The sequence below is a fragment of the Chrysemys picta genome, chromosome 8 (assembly GCF_011386835.1).
Source record: "Chrysemys picta bellii isolate R12L10 chromosome 8, ASM1138683v2, whole genome shotgun sequence".
In the NCBI taxonomy this organism is placed as follows: domain Eukaryota; kingdom Metazoa; phylum Chordata; order Testudines; family Emydidae; genus Chrysemys; species Chrysemys picta.
In genome coordinates this window covers 57,697,970-57,715,041 of record NC_088798.1, presented here as the reverse complement: position 1 = coordinate 57,715,041, position 17,072 = coordinate 57,697,970, and the positions used below count along the sequence as shown (strand labels likewise).

Below are 17,072 nucleotides of genomic sequence, written 5' to 3'. Positions count from 1 at the left end.
GGAGACACACAAGCTCAATATTTTCTCACTGGGAACACGTGTGTGTACATATACCACCCCCACACATTCAAGAGAAAATGTAGCAATGTTCTAATTTCTTTCCCCAGTTCCTCAGTAGAATGCCCCAACATCAGCAGAGAATGGTACTGCTGCCCCTGTTCATAGTACAGTAAATATCCAGCAGCATGAAACTGACTGGTTTGCTTCAGCATTACTCTGTTCTGTTGGAAAACATCTCATACACCAACAGCGATTACTATGGAAAAGGGGTTAAATATCTTCACATGCAGAATTGTCCAGCCAGAGAATATCTGAAGTACGTGGACAATGAAAGCACAATACCAGGGACAATTTAACTCCTTGTGCATTACTGAATACAATAGCTCTACCTACAATTATTGCATTCCCAATATCGGATTGTTTTGTAAAATACTTTGAGATAAGTACAAAAAGGTATTTTATAGAAAATTAAACTAAACTTCAATATATACAATTGTTCTAGAAATGTCTTTACAAGACTAAAATAGTTCTAAAAGAGCTATAAAGTCTCTGGATAAAATATTCTACAACCTTTAAGGAAAGTAATTTCCTAAGAGTCCTAAGGACTTTAACCTAAGTATCTCTTTAATGGTACATCAAAACACAGGAAAAATTAAGATAAAACTGGCTATCCTTAGTGAGAGTTGTAGCTTCCACCTCCCCAGTTGCTCAACAGTGCAAAAATAAAGGAACTTCAAAAGCCACTCTGTAATCAACTTGGGGTGGTTTAGCTGATACAGGAAGCTACCATCACCATTAAGGGTATCTAATTATTTTTCATATGTAGTTGCAGGTACCTATCTCCAATACAATTACTCATGTCTGCTCATAAAGCCACAATGTTCATATGTGGTTTCCAAAGCAGACACTCGTAATACAACCAAACTTTGCTATTGTGGTTTATAGTGCCACCAACAGGAAGCCTCAATGGCTTTACAGTTGCCTATATATTCTACAGAGAATAGACTGAATAGATCATCACAAGATTAGCCTTCAAAATGGAAGCCAGCATTTTACAACCATGACCACAAAGCCAGACACACAGGCTAGGATACAGCATAGATAACTATATGGGTTTGAGTTAACACTTGTTTCAGATGTTGCTCAAACCTGTTTTGTTTTGTCACACCAACAAACAAAATTTACTTTGCTTTCTGAATTTGTTCAAGGACCTCAAACGTCTTCTATCAACGATTTACTGTATTTTTTTCTAAATTTCCATGAAAAAGTACTCCCCTCACCATCTCCACTAGCAAACCTTTTCTGAACACACTGATAGATGAAACCTGTTCTTCTCCTTCCACAATGTTGCTTGCACATCTTTAAGGTGCCATCTACACTAGAACCAAGCCATGTTACACATGTAAATACCAAATTATGTATTACAATGGTTGGCATGCAGCAAAGTAGTAGCTGGGAGCACTAACAGTAGCATAGATCCTGTTGCATGTTGTAAGACAGATAAGATCGGCAATCCTCAGCTCTTTGAACGACATGGAAACTGAATGAATTTGATAGGCAAGTCACTAGAAGAGGGATACAGTTAGGATTCTTTGTATAATCACTTTTCTGACACCTGCTTTTAACAATAGCAAATGCTCAAAAAATAGTGCGTTTTACCTGCTTCATGTAATTGGTTGTTTAACATTGAGTTCAGACCTAAATAAGCTAATTAGCTGTCAGCAGTGTTGGAAATCTATTAATCTTAAGGGCAACAGCAAATTAAGTGAACCCTGGAAATAATGTCAAGTTCTGTGGCCTGTGTTGACAGGTCAGCCTAGATAATCATGATTCCTCCTAGCCTTAGTCTATGAATTGGTATAGTCTGACAGTATGATTTAACTGCAGCAAAAATTAGTTCTCATGCAGCTCTCTAAGAAAAGCTATTTGACAGTTGCCGAGGTGGATAGCTCTCAGAACAAGCTACTAAGTTGTCACTGATGAAAACATGATCCTAAAACTATCCATATAGTTATCTACAGCCTGTAAACGCCAATATTTAAAAAGGGCTCTAGAGGTGATCCCGGCAATTACAGACCGGTAAGTCTAACGTCAGTACTGGGCAAATTAGCTGAAACAATAGTAAAGAATAAAATTGTCAGAGACATAGAAGAACATAAATTGTTGAGCAAAAGTCAACATGGTTTCTGTACAGGGAAATCATGTCTTACTAATCTATTAGAATTCTCTAAAGGGGTCAAACATGTGGACAAGGGAAATCCAGTGGACATAGTGTACTTAGATTTCCAGAAAGCCTTTGACAAGGTTCCTCACCAAAGGCTCTTATGTAAATTAAGTTGTCATGGGATAAGAGGGAAGATCCTTTCATGGATTGAGAACTGGTTAAAAGACAGGGAACAAAGGGTAGGAATAAATGGTAAATTTTCAGACTGGAGAGGGGTAACTAGTGGTGTTCCCCAAGGGTCAGTCCTAGGACCAATCCTATTCAACTTATTCATAAATGATCTGGAGAAAGGGGTAAACAGTCAGGTGGAAAAGTTTGCAGATGATACTAAACTGCTCAAGATAGTTAAGACCAAAGCAGACTGTGAAGAACTTCAAAAAGATCTCACAAAACTAAGTGATTGGGCAACAAAATGGCAAATGAAATTTAATGTGGATAAATGTAAAGTAATGCACATTGGAAAAAATAACCCCAACTATACATACAATATGATGGGGGCTAATTTAACTAATCAGGAAAGAGATCTTGGCATCATCGTGGATTGTTCTCTGAAGACGTCCACACAGTGTACAGCGGCAGTCAAAAAAGCAAACAGGATGCTAGGAATCATTTAAAAAGGATAGAGAATAAGACGGAGAATATCTTATTGCCCTTCTATAAATCCATGGTACGCCCACATCTTGAATACTGCGTACAGATGTGGTCTCCTCATCTCAAAAAAGATATACTGGCATTAGAAAAGGTTCAGAGAAGGGCAACTAAAATGATTAGGGGTTTGGAATGGGTCCCATATGAGGAGAGATTAAAGAGGCTAGGACTTTTCAGCTTGGAAAAGAGGAGACTAAGGGGGGATATGATAGAGATATATAAAATCATGAGTGGTGTGGAGAAAGTGAATAAGGAAAAGTTATTTACTTGTTCCCATAATATAAGAACTAGGGGCCACCAAATGAAATTAATGGACAGCAGGTTTAAAATAAATAAAAGGAAGTTCTTCTTCACACAGCGCACAGTCAACCTGTGGAACTCCTTGCCTGAGGTGGTTGTGAAGGCTAGGACTATAACAGGGTTTAAAAGAGAACTAGATAAATTCATGGAGGTTAAGACCATTAATGGGTATTAGCCAGGATGGGTAAGGAACGGTATCCCTAGCCTCTGTTTGTCAGAGGGTGGAGATGGATGACAGGAGAAAGATCACTTGATCATTGCCTATTAGGTTCACTCCCTCTGGGGCACCTGGCATTGGCCACTGTCGGTAGACAGGATACTGGCCTGGATGGACCTTTGGTCTGACCCAGTATGGCCATTCTTATGTTCTTATGTAAACTGGCGATCAAGGTTAGCAATACAGCCTCCCTCAAGCTCAAAACAACAATCCTGTCACAGCTTCTCTAGGAGATGGAAACCACCTCTGCAAATTGCCAGTCCAGCTAGACAAAAAGCTATGATGAAAACCACTTGTGACAATCTCCTTTCTCTGTACCACATGCTTGATCAAAATTGTGTCCTGCCAATTTATTCACTTGGCCATGTCCCTGCTGCCAAAAAACCTGTTTAGAAAAAAAATAAAAAACTACTATACTTGCAAGCAGTAGCAACCCTCAAAGTATTGCCAGCACAATTTGTAACATGCCGTCTGTTCCATCTGGAGAACACAGGAATTGGAGGCACTGGCGGTTGGGGGAGGTGGAGGGTTAAATCCAGTTTTAAGCAGGTCGGTCCATAAAGTTCTGGCTAAATGTTTTGAAGTAATTTGCTTATTGCTTTCAATGCTTAGCTTCTTCAGGTAAAGTTTCTTTGTATACAAAAAGTTTTATATAGTATTTCTGGCACATTAATACTTCCCATACAAAGGCAGGATATATTCTTTGTATGTTTCCTCCCTTTATAAGCCATTCAAATTAGAATAATTTACCTCACTTTTGGGGTGTAATACAGCAGCTCTTTAATAGTGTAATGTTGCCGTGCACCACAGTTTAGGATAAGATGTGGACACTAATACTGAATCCAATCGAAACTGCAGGAGTAATTTAGATATGGCAATTGGGGCATTAGAGAGAACATGCCTATGATTTCAAGTTCTATTGAGGCATTCCTTTAGACACTTAACTGATCCATCCTCCTTCATTGTTTGGGTAATTAGTTGTTAGACAGGTATTTATATGTTATGGTCCCACAAGATTTCTCAATACAATGCAAAGGCAGTCACCCAGAGTCCAGTCATTATATTACATCAGCACAGAGAATTTTGTAACAGGAAAAACTGGGCAATCAGCCCTGGCCCAAACTCCATATTTCATTAGCATGAATGAAAATTATAGGATTTTTAAAAGGAGTGTGTATGAGCTATATCACACATTCACGTATATTAAGTTGACCCCCTAGTCTTTCCCTCTGCCTCTTTCTTCTGTATCCAACTCCCTCAGGCTGTTTGAATTTCAAAAAAAACCAAAACAAAACAAAAAAACCCACAGTTTTATGCTCCTCCCCCCCCCCATGACAGAATGTTTTTATCACTCCAACTGCCTTAAGGGAGCTTTAATGATGATTTTATTTTTAAAAGTACAGGCTTATCTTGCTTGACCTTGCTGCACAAAATAAAAGGTTGCTAAATTCCTCCTCCCAGAGAACAAAACCTGGAACAGAAATGACCTGGCTCTGCTGGATCAAAAGCCTAGAGTGGTATAGTCCACAAACAAAGAAATCAGAACTAGGACAAACCCAGCACTATTACAAACATACTATAGGAGCAACCAGGCCAGAGAAACTGGCCATTATTCCTTTCTTGTTTGTTCCCTATAATAAACTTATTTTAATACTCTGTATGTCACTTTGAAGATATAAACCATTCCAATATTATCAATCTACATAATGTCCCAAGTAAGGTAATGTCCTTATTTTACAGAAGAAACAACGAAGGGCTTATCTACACTTACAGCCGTGCCACTGTACCACTGAGCAAAGATACTACCTCCACTGACAGGAGAGCTTCTCCCATTGACATAAATACTCCACCTCCGTGAGAGACAGTAGCTATGTCGACTAAGAGAAGCCCTCCCGTCAACATAGTACTGTCTACACTGGGGTTAGGTTGGTATAACTGTCGCTCAGGTGTGGATTTTTCAAACACCTGAGCAACATATTTATATAGACATAAGTTGGTAGTATAGATCAACTAGAGAGAATAAGCAATTGTCAAAGGTCACACCAGGAGTCAGTGTTTGAGTCAATATTATAATGTTCAAGTCTCTGGCTCTTAGTTCCATGCTCAAACTACTAGACTAAAGTGCGGTTTGTTTGTTTTTTTCAGTGAATTATTGTATTGTATTTACAAAACTTCAATTTAAACTTGACTTTATAATATACTACTAGCAACTAACATGTCTGATCCATTTCTTGCATTTACAAGCCACAATTACATGTTTGTAGTAAGGCAACTTGCAGTGCCAGTTCAGATAAGGCTGCCAAATCTGCAAAAGTGTCTAGGTCTTGGGGCTTCACTCCACCACAGACAGGCTGATATGCTAGTGTGGTGCCTTTGTTTTTAAACTACTCACACTCCACTGCTGTGCTCAGAGCACTCAATGGGGGATATCTGGATTTCCCCAGGGGTCTCAAGTTGTCTCTTAAATGGCCACCTGGTGCACAACACTGGAGGTTCCCCCACTGCCCTCTGTGTAACAAAATATATCTACCAGTCCTTGAACTACCTCCAAAAACACTGACACAGGTCCAGGCTAGTGCTCCCTCACTAGACTGCTGTGAAAAAGTCCAGCCGGTAAAGCCTAGGGTGTTCTAAGCCTCCCGAGTCCAGCCATTGCCCCTGGCATGGGATCCCCAGGCACATCCTCCTGAGAGTTTGGACTACGTGGCCCAGTCCCTGGGGCTAGTACTGGCTTCTCAGTTTCCCCCTGTAGCTTTAGCACACCCTCTCCCAGAACTCTACTTGAAGAGGTAAAGTAGAAGGCTTTAAGGGGGCAGGTGATAAGATATAGCACATGACACAGACTTTGCTCTTTAATACTATGAGACATACAGATCTATACAAAAACAAACCCGATATGCATTTCTCTCCCTCAGTTTCCTTACTATTCCAGAGCATTCTCTGTGCTGAAGACAGAGTCCTTTAGAGCCATCCAGCATCCTCCTGTTGCAGTGCATAGCTTGGGTTCTGAAACATGTAGCCTTCTCCCCAATCTACCGCCTCTGGCCATCCTTAGTCCATTCCCTTCTTCTCTCCTGCCAAACCTCATGTGTGTGTCCTGAGACTTTCCCTTGTGAGTCCTTTTATAAACTTCTAGTCCCTTGATCAGGTGACTTCCGAATCAGCCTCAACTGGTGATCAGTGCTCTACCAGATGACTTTGTTGCCTGGCATTCTTTCCCCAGATAAACCATTCTTCTGGGTGGGAGCCAGTCTGTCTAGGATGTTTGTATTAAAAGTGAGGACCATTCCAAGTTTAAAAATGCTCTATTGTCAGCTCTGTACCACAACACATTGGAATTTCAGCCCTACATGGAGGTGAGAAGGCAATAGCTTCCACACTCAAAATGTAATTTGCAGCTTGATAAAGATATATACAGAGTTCACAATCACACACACAGAGTCTTTAAATTGTACAAATTCCCTAACTGTCTCATACCCATACTAGTTCTGGATACATCTGCTTTCCTTTCCTCCTATGGGACTGAACCTCTATAACTAGCATGAGAGCGCAGATTGGGACAAATGGGGGCAAAGCAGACTTAGTGAGGTGTAAGGACAATCGGAATTTCAAAGTATCTTGTGTAATAAGAAAACATAGTTGCCCCCATTTTTGCATAGCCCAAGATGAATTAAATTCACAGATTCCAAGGCTAGAAGGGACCACTGTGATTATTTAGTCTGACCTCCTGTAAAACCCAGGCCATAAAACTTCCCCAAAATAATTCCTAGAGCATACAGTTTAGAAAAACATCCAGTCTTGATTTAAAAATTGTCAATAATGGAGACTCCACCATGACTTAGTAAGTTGTTCCAGTGCTCGTTACATGCTGTTAAAAACTTATGACTTTCTTCCAGTCTGAATTTATCTAACTTTAACTTCCAGCCATTGGATCATGTTATACCTTTCTCTGCTTGATCGAAGAGCCCATTATTAAATATTTGTTTCACATATAGATACTTAGACTCACCCCTTAACCTTCTCTTTGTTAAGCTAAATAGATTGAGTTCTTTGGGTCTTACCATGAGGCATGTTTTCCAATCCTTTAATCATTCTTGTGGCTCTTCTCTAAGCCCTCTTCAATTTATCAACATCCGTCTTGAATTGTAGGTACCAGAACTGGGCACAGCATTCCAGCAGTGGTCACACCAGTACCAAATATAGAAGTAAAATAACTTCTCAACTCTTACTTAAGATTCCCTAGTTTATGCATCCCAGGATCACAATAGCTCTCTTGACCATAGCTCCTGTTCAGCTGATTATCCATCAGACCCCCAAGTTATTTTCAAAGTCATTGCTTCCCAGGATAGATTCCCTCCATTCTGTAAGTGTGGCCTACATTCTCTGTTCCTAGAGCTGTAGATTTAGCTGTATAAAAATGCTTATGGTTTGCTTGTGCCCCATTTATTAAGCGATCCAGATCACTCTGAATCAGTGACCTGTCCTTCTCATTAGCTACCACACCTGCAATTTGTGCGTTGTCTGCAAACTTTTTATCAGTTTATATTAAGACTGTGTTTTACATTCCTTCCTCTGCTGATCAGATCCCACTTGTACTTAAAAATCTCGATTAGCAAGTCTACTCTGAGTTTGGAAAGAAATATTGTTCTTCTATATGTTTCCTTATCAAGGACTTAAAATGGCAGTAACACCCCAAACTGCACTTGGAAAGAGTACACACAGATTTAGTAAGGTTCACTCTGCTGGTAGTACAGTATGGGATGCAACTTCCTGAGCAGAGCTTGAGGAGGAATTTGGAAAAGCCAGGGGCTGGACTGGCCAATCATCTATATCTCCCCACATTTGCTGGTGTTTCAAGAAAAATGGAGGCAGGTGGAGGGTTTTCATTTTCAGCCTCTGACTGTCTGTGCTGGTCAATCACTATAAAAGGGATAAGAACATTGGTTTATCATTCATACAGTGAACACTGCTACAAGTACTGCCCTGCTCACCAGAGAAAGGATGGAATCCTGCAATCAGTAGGTTCCCTGGCTGTCGGCGAGAGAAGGAAGGAGTCTAAGGGCTGGTCTACACTGGGGGAGGGGGGAGGGGGGAAATCGATCTAAGATACGCAACTTCAGCTACGCGAATAGCGTAGCTGAAGTCGAAGTATCTCAGATCGAATTACCTGGGATCCACACGGCACGGGCTCGACGGCCGCGGCTCCCCCATCGACTGCGCTACTGCCGCTCGCTCTGGTGGAGTTCCAGAGTTGACGGTGAGCGCGTTCGGGGATTGATATATCGCGTCTTAACAAGACGCGATATATCGATCCTGGATAAATCGATTGCTACCCGCCAATACGGCGGGTAGCGAAGACGTGCCCTAAGTGCAACGTCAACAGCAAAAGCCTCGGGGGGGAGGGGGAAGAGATCTGGCAGACTGGGTCCAGGTAATGAGGGAAATTAATGGGAAGCTAGGTCAAGTCATCAAGTAGAACAGTGTCAGGGAGGCAAGAGTGAAGGGAATAAAGGAGAGGGGAGGGAGCAAGAGAAACAAATGGATCCAAGGGGAAATAAGAGCAGATCAAGGAATCTCCCTGGAAAAGGGAAATGAGCTCCTACTTCTCTAACTGCACCAAAGTTGCACAGAGGGCTTTAGTTGCTGTCTGAGATGACTGTTCAAAGATAAGAATTCAGCCTTGACTAGTGTTCACTATAATAACTTCTCCCCATTGAGTGAGTTCTTGTCTCTAAGGTACTAATCAGTTCTAGAGAAGTGTAAATGGACTTGAGGCTAATTCTAATAGGTCTGAAGTATTTATTGAGGTAATGTGGGGATTCAGAGGTGAGAGCTGTAACTTGCACAAATTTAGATTTTTTTGCGGGATGGGGGGGATCCAGGCTTCTAAAAAAAAAAATCTAAAAAAAGAAGATTTCTATTTGTCTCACATCCTATGAAAACACCTCCTGAACTGCTTGCAACGAAACTATTTCAAACACTGAGAGCGTGACGGTGAAACTATCTTGACTAGTTTTCATTGTTCAAGCTGAGAGTTAAAACCAAGCAGTATAAATAGTGAAAAACTGAGCTGCTGTAATTTTGTCTTAATAATCTAAATGACTACTAGCACAGAGAAATGCTCTTTCTAAATGGCCAATCTACAACTCTTCTGCTATGAGGCTGGCTTCATTTCATGCTCCCTCTCTCCCTCGTTCTATGAGACATCAGTGTCGGGACCTGGGAGAGCAGGAGCTTGTGCTGAGCAGAGGAATTGCAGGGGACATAATCAGCTCAGCAACAGCAGAAGGGTTTCTATGTGCCTTCGTTCCTCAAAAGGTGGATAAAACCTTTCCTTTCTCCCACATTTGGCAGTTTAGACAAGCTTTCTGAGACATGGACTCTTTTACTCCGTGGATGTACTGTACCTAGCACAACGGACCACAAACTTGGTTAGGTTTCAGAGTAACAGCCGTGTTAGTCTGTATCCGCAAAAAGAAGTGTATATATATCTCCTCAATATATGTTCCATTCTATATGCATCCGAAGAAGTGGGCTGTAGTCCACGAAAGCTTATGCTCTAATAAATTTGTTAGTCTCTAAGGTGCCACAAGTACTCCTGTTCTTTTTTTTAAACTTGGTTAGGACCTCTAGGTACTACTGCAATATACAAAAGAGCATTTACAATAAGTTGGAGTAAAGAGAATGTGAATTAACCTTAACTGTATTACACTTAAACAACCACAAATGGTTCCATATACTATATTGTACTTCCTGTGAACATAATTTCTATTCCCAGCACTGCCTCAGTCCTTTAGAAACAGTTATCACTATCCTTCTTTGCTACCAAAACACCAAGGAGAGCCACTTCGTCATTACAGGGATAGTTTAGATTGTTTGATCAGGCTCTCATAGCAGCTCTGCTGTGGAGATAAAGATTTATGATTTCAACATCAAACTGAAGAGTTAGAAAGTACTTTCACCTATACCTGCCCCTGAGCCCCTCTGCCATTTTTTGGGTTTACAGTGATTTTCCTACTTTTCATTATTTTTCTCTCCTATGATGCTGTGCGAAAGACCCACACAAACAAGGAAAACTAACTAACTGTACAGAGGAAGTAGTGAAACTGACTATACAAAGTCCCATTGAATTTTTTCCTCTCTAATCTTTCTATTATAGCGACTTTGGATTTAACCTGCAATAGCAGCACACAAGACATTTGGACAGAAGTGACTTTTTTTTTTTTAAGTTGACAATGCCCTGAAGCCCATAGGCTGTTTAGTATAAAGGATGTTTAGAATCTCATCAATACAGGGTGTAGATTTAGAAAGTGAATTTTCATTGAAGCTTACACTCTGCCTATGTCAGGTGGTAGATGTCCACAAGCCTGTATCATTGATTTACTAACGCTGTGCATGTCAGCTGTCATAGTGGATGAGTTTACATTTAAAAAAAACATGTAACCAGCAGCCCAGGATCTTAATGCATATGCTTGTTCTGTTGGACACAGAAAGAGCTAAGCTGTCAGAAGCAGTTTTGCCACATAAACACTGGAGCATGATTGCCCTAGCTGAAATAAAAATCGATAAACCTCTCAGTAGCAGATTCAGGTCCTCAAGATTTAAAAAAAAAAAAAAAAAAAACCCAACAACATGCACCAACATTAGACTTCAGCTCCTCATGCTCTTGCTAAGGTGTACAGCTTTCAGTTTATCATACTTCTCAACCTTCCTTGACCTACAGGATGAAGTACCCCCACTAATGGACCCAAAAAGGCACAGGAAAATTACAAAGATACAGTATTTTAAATTGTTGGCTTTTTGAAGAGGATCTTTTCCTGTAACCTCACTTTCATATTCAATATTTTTATTTCTGTAAAGTGAAAGGAGATGGCAAATTTGAACTTCACCTAAGTCACTGACAGGTTTACTGACTATTAAAGCCAGCCCAAGAACAAAAACAGCCTGTTCGATAGATCCTTAGTAATGAGAAAGCTATGTCAGCAATCAAAATGAAGTTAAGCAGCAAGAGTAGCTCAGAAATGTGTTCAGTACTTATCCCCTCAAACAGCCACGGGTCTGACGAGATAAGACCCATCCCAAAGATATTCACAGACATTTTGCTAAGATAGAGGGCCTTTGTAGCGCTGTGTCAATTTTTGATTCATATTTGTCTACAAAAGACACCTCCTTACCAATAGCAGCTACTCAGCTAGGTAGAAGTTTCTGTAGCAATAAGAGCCTCCACAGGCGTTGCACGTCAGGAGAGAAGCATCCTTTAATTGCTCCCCTTTCAGGGGCAATGAAATCTGGCTGTACAGCCACATAACATCACTCTCCCTGAGTGTACACTTCACCCCGACCCTATGCTTGGAGTTGCCCCCACCCCATCCGTGCCCTGACAGAAATTATTCTGGGAGCAGCTCCAGCTCCAGCCCCAGCCCCAGCCCCCTCCCTCCATAGATCTCAAGAGAGGGACACACCAGAGCAGACTGCTGCAGGCAGCGATAGGGAAGGGGGTGCATAGAGCTGGTTCCCCCGCAGACAGCGATGGGGGAGGGGGTGGGCGCGGCTGCCCCCAACGATCCCTCCGCAGTCGCTGTTACTTCGCCCCCACCCCTTATTTCCAGCTGCAGACCCTGCCCCACCGGTCCCCCGGGGCACCCACTTCCCTAGTGATCGGCAGCTGCCTCCACCCTCCTTACCGTGCTGGGTGAAGATATTGAAGCCGCTCTCCGCGGTGCGCCCGGCCGCCTCCCGCTTGCGGCCCGCGGGCCTGGCCGCGCTGCTCCCCCGCGCTCCCCTGGGCTGCTGAGGCGGCGGCGGCTGCTGCTGGAGCCCGGCTCCCGGCTCCCCGACGCGGCCCACCTGCTGGCCCATCCCCGCGCTGCCGTCCTGGGCCCCCGCCAGCCCTCACTCACATGCCGCCTCCGCTGCCGGCCCGGCAGGCGGCCTCCTGCTCCCGCGGCCTGGCGGCTCCCCACAGGGCTGCCCCCCGCCCCGCCGCGCTCCGGCCTGGGACTCACGGACTCGCCCCCTCAGCCCCAGCCGCCATCTTAACCACAGAGCTGCGGGAGAGAGGACAGAGCGGCTCCTAGAGACCCACCTCCGGTCCTCCAAGGGAGTCCTGCCACCGCCAACCCCCTGGCTCCACCCCTCGCCCCCTCCTTGACATCACTCAGCAACCCCCCGCCCTCCCTCTGACACTATTGCCCCTCCCTGACGTCACCCAGCAACACCCTGCCCACCCGCTGCCATCACCCAGCAACCCCTCCCAGAGACTCCCACCCCTGACCACTCCCATCCCTTCCCTGCCAACCTCCATCCCTCCTTTCCATCCTGCACTATCCCCTTGACTCCCCAGTAACAGACCTGCCCATCCCATACCATCCTCCTCTCGATCCCCTGACCACCCCTAGACCACACCTATTAACCTTTCCCACCTTTTCCATCCCCCCATTACCCCATCACCCACCTACAGTATCATCCTGACTATCCCCCACTGTACACTGACTTGACCCCTTCCATGTTCTCCTCCACTATCTCCCCACATGGCTCCTACTAACTAACCCTGCTGCACTACCCAGTTATTCTTCTGTCCCATAGTGCTCTTTCTGAACACAAGGTCTTCCCCAGTTCTATAGAACTCTGCCTGGGACACTTGAAATACTGATCCCGGTGAACCTAACCCTGACTATAGATGCAGCTAGGTCAGGGGTTCTCAAACTGGGGGTTGGGACCCCTCAAGGGGTCACAAGGTCATTACATGGGGGGGTCGCGAGCGGTCAACCTCCACCCCAAACTCCGCTTGCCTACAGCATTTATAATGGTGTTAAATAATTAAACAGTGTGTTTAATTTATTAGGGGGATTGCACTCAGAGGCTTGCAATGTGAAAGGGGTCGCCAGTAAAAAAGTTTGAGAGCCACTGAGCTAGGTCAACAGAATAATTCTTCCGGCGACCTAGCTACCTCTTCTCGAGGGAGCAGATTTACTAAAAGCGATGGAAAAACCGCTTCCAATTACTGTAGTAAGTGTCTACACTACAGTGGCATAGCTGCAGCTATGCTGCTGTAGCACTTGTACATACACTCAGACTCTCAAAGGTGGTCCTCTTCTTTTACTTTTTTATTTCTTTTCAACCTTTGGTCATTTCTGATGTAATTTTTTCCCATTTAAGGTATTGAGTAAAAATAATAAACAGTGAAGGTGAAGACTATATCAAAAGACAGGTCAAATGCTTGCCCATTAATAGTCTTATGGAGAACTAACCATTATCCTCTAAAAGGCCTAAAAATTCCAGATTGGCAGATGTATGACCCAGAAAACATACCCTGATTATATGAGAAATATGTGATTTCCCCAAGACCACCTTACCTGAAATAGTCACTAATCAAACAAAAACAGACATCTTAACATTAAGTACAGAATTATATGAAGGCATATAATGGACAAATTTTCAACTACAGTTGCTGTTACATACGTATATCAAGTAATGTTCCAGTTACAAACTGTAAGCATTTGGAAGTATGGAAACTAATAGATATGGGAGGAGAGAGAGGGAGTGACTACTGCAAGACTCTGGGCTAGTGGAAGAGTTTGTTGTTTTTCAGTTTTGCCCTTCATTTGGCCAAAGCTGGCAGGATGGGTGGTACATCACCAGGTGTGCCTATGCTAATGTGTTCCCCAAGGACATATAATTAAACAAACTTGTCCTCTGCTCACTACAATGGTTTCCCATAAAATACTGAGTCAGATTCGAGTCTCTGTCTTCATGGTGCTCAATGGCCTGCGCCCAGGATACCTAAAAGATCACCTAAAACTCTGGGATGTAGACCATGGTTGACAGCTGTTCCTCAAGCACAATGGAGCTGTCCGTCACAAGGGGACAGCTCATTTGTGTAGGAGAAAGTGCTTTCTTAGAGTCTGGTTGAAGACTGTGGAATGACTCCTGTAGGACCTAAGAACGACTTCAAACTTCAGCATTTTCCATTCCAAATGTTGGCACACTTTGACTTTGCCTTCAGTAATAAAAACACATAGCACAACAGAAATGAAAAAAAATAATAATAATTCTCACAATTTTCCTCCTGGGGAGCTAAGAAGGGAGGAAAAGTGACTCACACATGAGCGATGCTAGTTACATCACGTAATAAACTTCTGGAAGGTACCCAGATGCCATGTTGATGGGCACAACAGAAGAACCTGAGTAGAACTGAATAGAACTATCTACACTAAATTAAGACACAATTAATTCACTTAAACTTGCAAGTATACACAGAGGGAAAAACATTCACAGTTTCTATGATTTATTTGGTAAACAAATTCAGAATGAAACTCTATAACTTAAAAGTCTGGAACCTCTTACATTGGAAAGATCTGAATATCTTTCAAATCATTTTAGCCCATCCCTATTTGGGAGTGAGGAATTTTGCAATGAAGATGCAAGACAGTTCATTTTATCTTTGCCTAAAATGTTATTTCAGTGCTTCTTCTTTCTTAAAAGGTGGTTGTACTCCAAAAAGTGACTATGTAAGCACTTTCTAACTCAACAGATCGGCCCTCTTTGTGTGTGTACTGGAGACAAATCTGCTGACTTTAGGGACAAATTACTGAGATGGAGTGAGGTAAGACTGTAAAAGCCTATTGCATATGTTTGCGAAGTGTTTACTATTTTATATAATCTAATAATTCTTTGAAAACCATGCACTATGCTGTGCCTAATTAGCTTCTTGATAGTCTAGTAAAGCAAGAATGGGAATATGAATAAGAAACTCCTAAATTCTAATTCTTTTTCTGCCACTTTATCATTGTGTGCCCATGGGCCACATCCCTTCTTATCCTTAAAGTGGGCCAAATCATTATTTATCCACAGAGTGCTCTGAGTATTAATTACTTAATGTTTGCAAAGTGCTTTGAAGAGGAAAAATGTGTATTAATGCTAATTATTATAATAAACTGTAATGTTACCAGCCTCGTGTAGTATCAGGAATATGTTGTTTATATAAAGCTAATTTTGTCTGAAAAGGTTTGGCAATATCCATAAACAAGGCCTCCTGACAAATTCTGTCCTGACAATTTCTGTCTTCCACTGAGTTTTCTGTCAGATAAGCAGTTTGGGAGAGGGGAAAATATTACCAAAAAGTCAAGACAAACCTGAGATTGCAATACTACTTTAAGAAGAAATATGACATTGCCAGGAGCACTTATTCACTAATTTAAAAGCATCTGCCATATATAAATTTCACAACCCCTTTTCCCAAACATCGACAATGGTCAACTGGTCACAAACACTGCATGCAGTCTCTGCTCCAAAAAGAGAAGTTAAAATGTTCAGCCAATGAAATGATTCTTGGATGTTCTATATTTAAAATATATTACAGTACATGCAACAGCCTCTAGATGTCATCCTAATCTCCCCCGTGGCTTGACAGTGCTGTTTGTTTGCTTGATGTATCAGTTGTGCCTGGGAAATGCTGCAGAATAAATCTGTTGCTATATCAGGATTCTTGAACTCAAGTATTGTATCCATGGGGCAGCTTTTTTTTCTGACTCATGAAACAGAAATTAAAGCAAATACTTCAGCAAATTAAAAAATAATTCTGGGAATAATCTCTCCTCCTTTCCCAGCTCACATATCATTTATAGATCAAAGCTATACAGAGTAACAGGTTAACATAAATGGCCACCCTGGGCAGCGATGGTGTCTACCTATGTATTTGCACAGTGCCTAGTGCAATGGGATTCTGATCCTGATTGAGGCCTTTGGACACTAATATGATGTCGGGAAAAGGAAGTTTTAATTGTATATGTAAATTACAGATCTATATTGATTTATGTAAATTGTATCACCCTCTAAATTATTAGAAAACTTTGTAAATGTGTACGAACTCTTTCAGGAGAAACTTTCCGAGTTAACAACAACATACTGTATACAGGGATGAATTAAATCCTTAGTTTAACACCATTGTCTTGCATGACGCTATACTAATGAAAAACTTGGTCTAGTGTGTTAACATGATAGACATGCCATCTGTAACGATCAGATGTCCCCAGACATTGGGGTCCAATGTAGAATCTCTTAACGCCCTCCTCTTCTAATACATTTACAAAAATGAACAACATGCTCTCAGGTTCTGTCACTTGACAATTCAGTATTAATGTAGTGTCTCTGCCACAAATTTTCTTGAGGCATAAACATAAAATAACTTTTGAGGGCTAAATTGACAATGGCTGTGTGACACTAGATTAGTCACTTGTGTGTGCTATAAAAGTGAAAGTGGTGCTTGTACTGCCTAAGAATTTTCAAAGGAAGGCACAGCTGGCGCTCTAGAGAGTTGCGCCTGCCAGAAGGGGTATGTGGGGCATTCATCAGATCATTTTCAAACCATAGAACCTGAGTGCAAGGGATCCCTCAGATACAAATCCATTATACTACAATTTGTGCCTGTAGCAGCTTGTAGAGGGTGATTAGCCCCCATGGCAGCTGCAGTGCATTACATAACTTCATCATATCATGGAAGTACCTAATAGCAACTCCATACTGAGGTGTTGTTCTAAAGTGGGCTGAAATGGGGTATAATTTCCTGACTTGACCTGTATATAGGCAGTTAATCAATGTAAAATTTCATAGAGGGTTAGATTTTATGTCCTTTGACTCTTCTATATAGATTTTGTTTGGTTTCTCTTAATACATTTTTAATAG

General features: G+C 42.0%; 1 protein-coding gene across 1 annotated transcript in view; it reads right to left on the bottom strand.

Moving 5' to 3' along the window:
- ABL2 (ABL proto-oncogene 2, non-receptor tyrosine kinase) overlaps window positions 1-12,444 on the bottom strand; it is an 80,327-nt gene extending 67,883 nt beyond the window's left edge. The window contains exon 1 of the mRNA XM_005304190.4: window positions 12,074-12,444. Coding sequence (XP_005304247.2) covers window positions 12,074-12,248 — 175 coding nt within the window. The 5' untranslated portion in view covers window positions 12,249-12,444. The remainder of the gene's footprint in view (window positions 1-12,073) is intronic.
- Window positions 12,445-17,072: the final 4,628 nt, after the last annotated feature.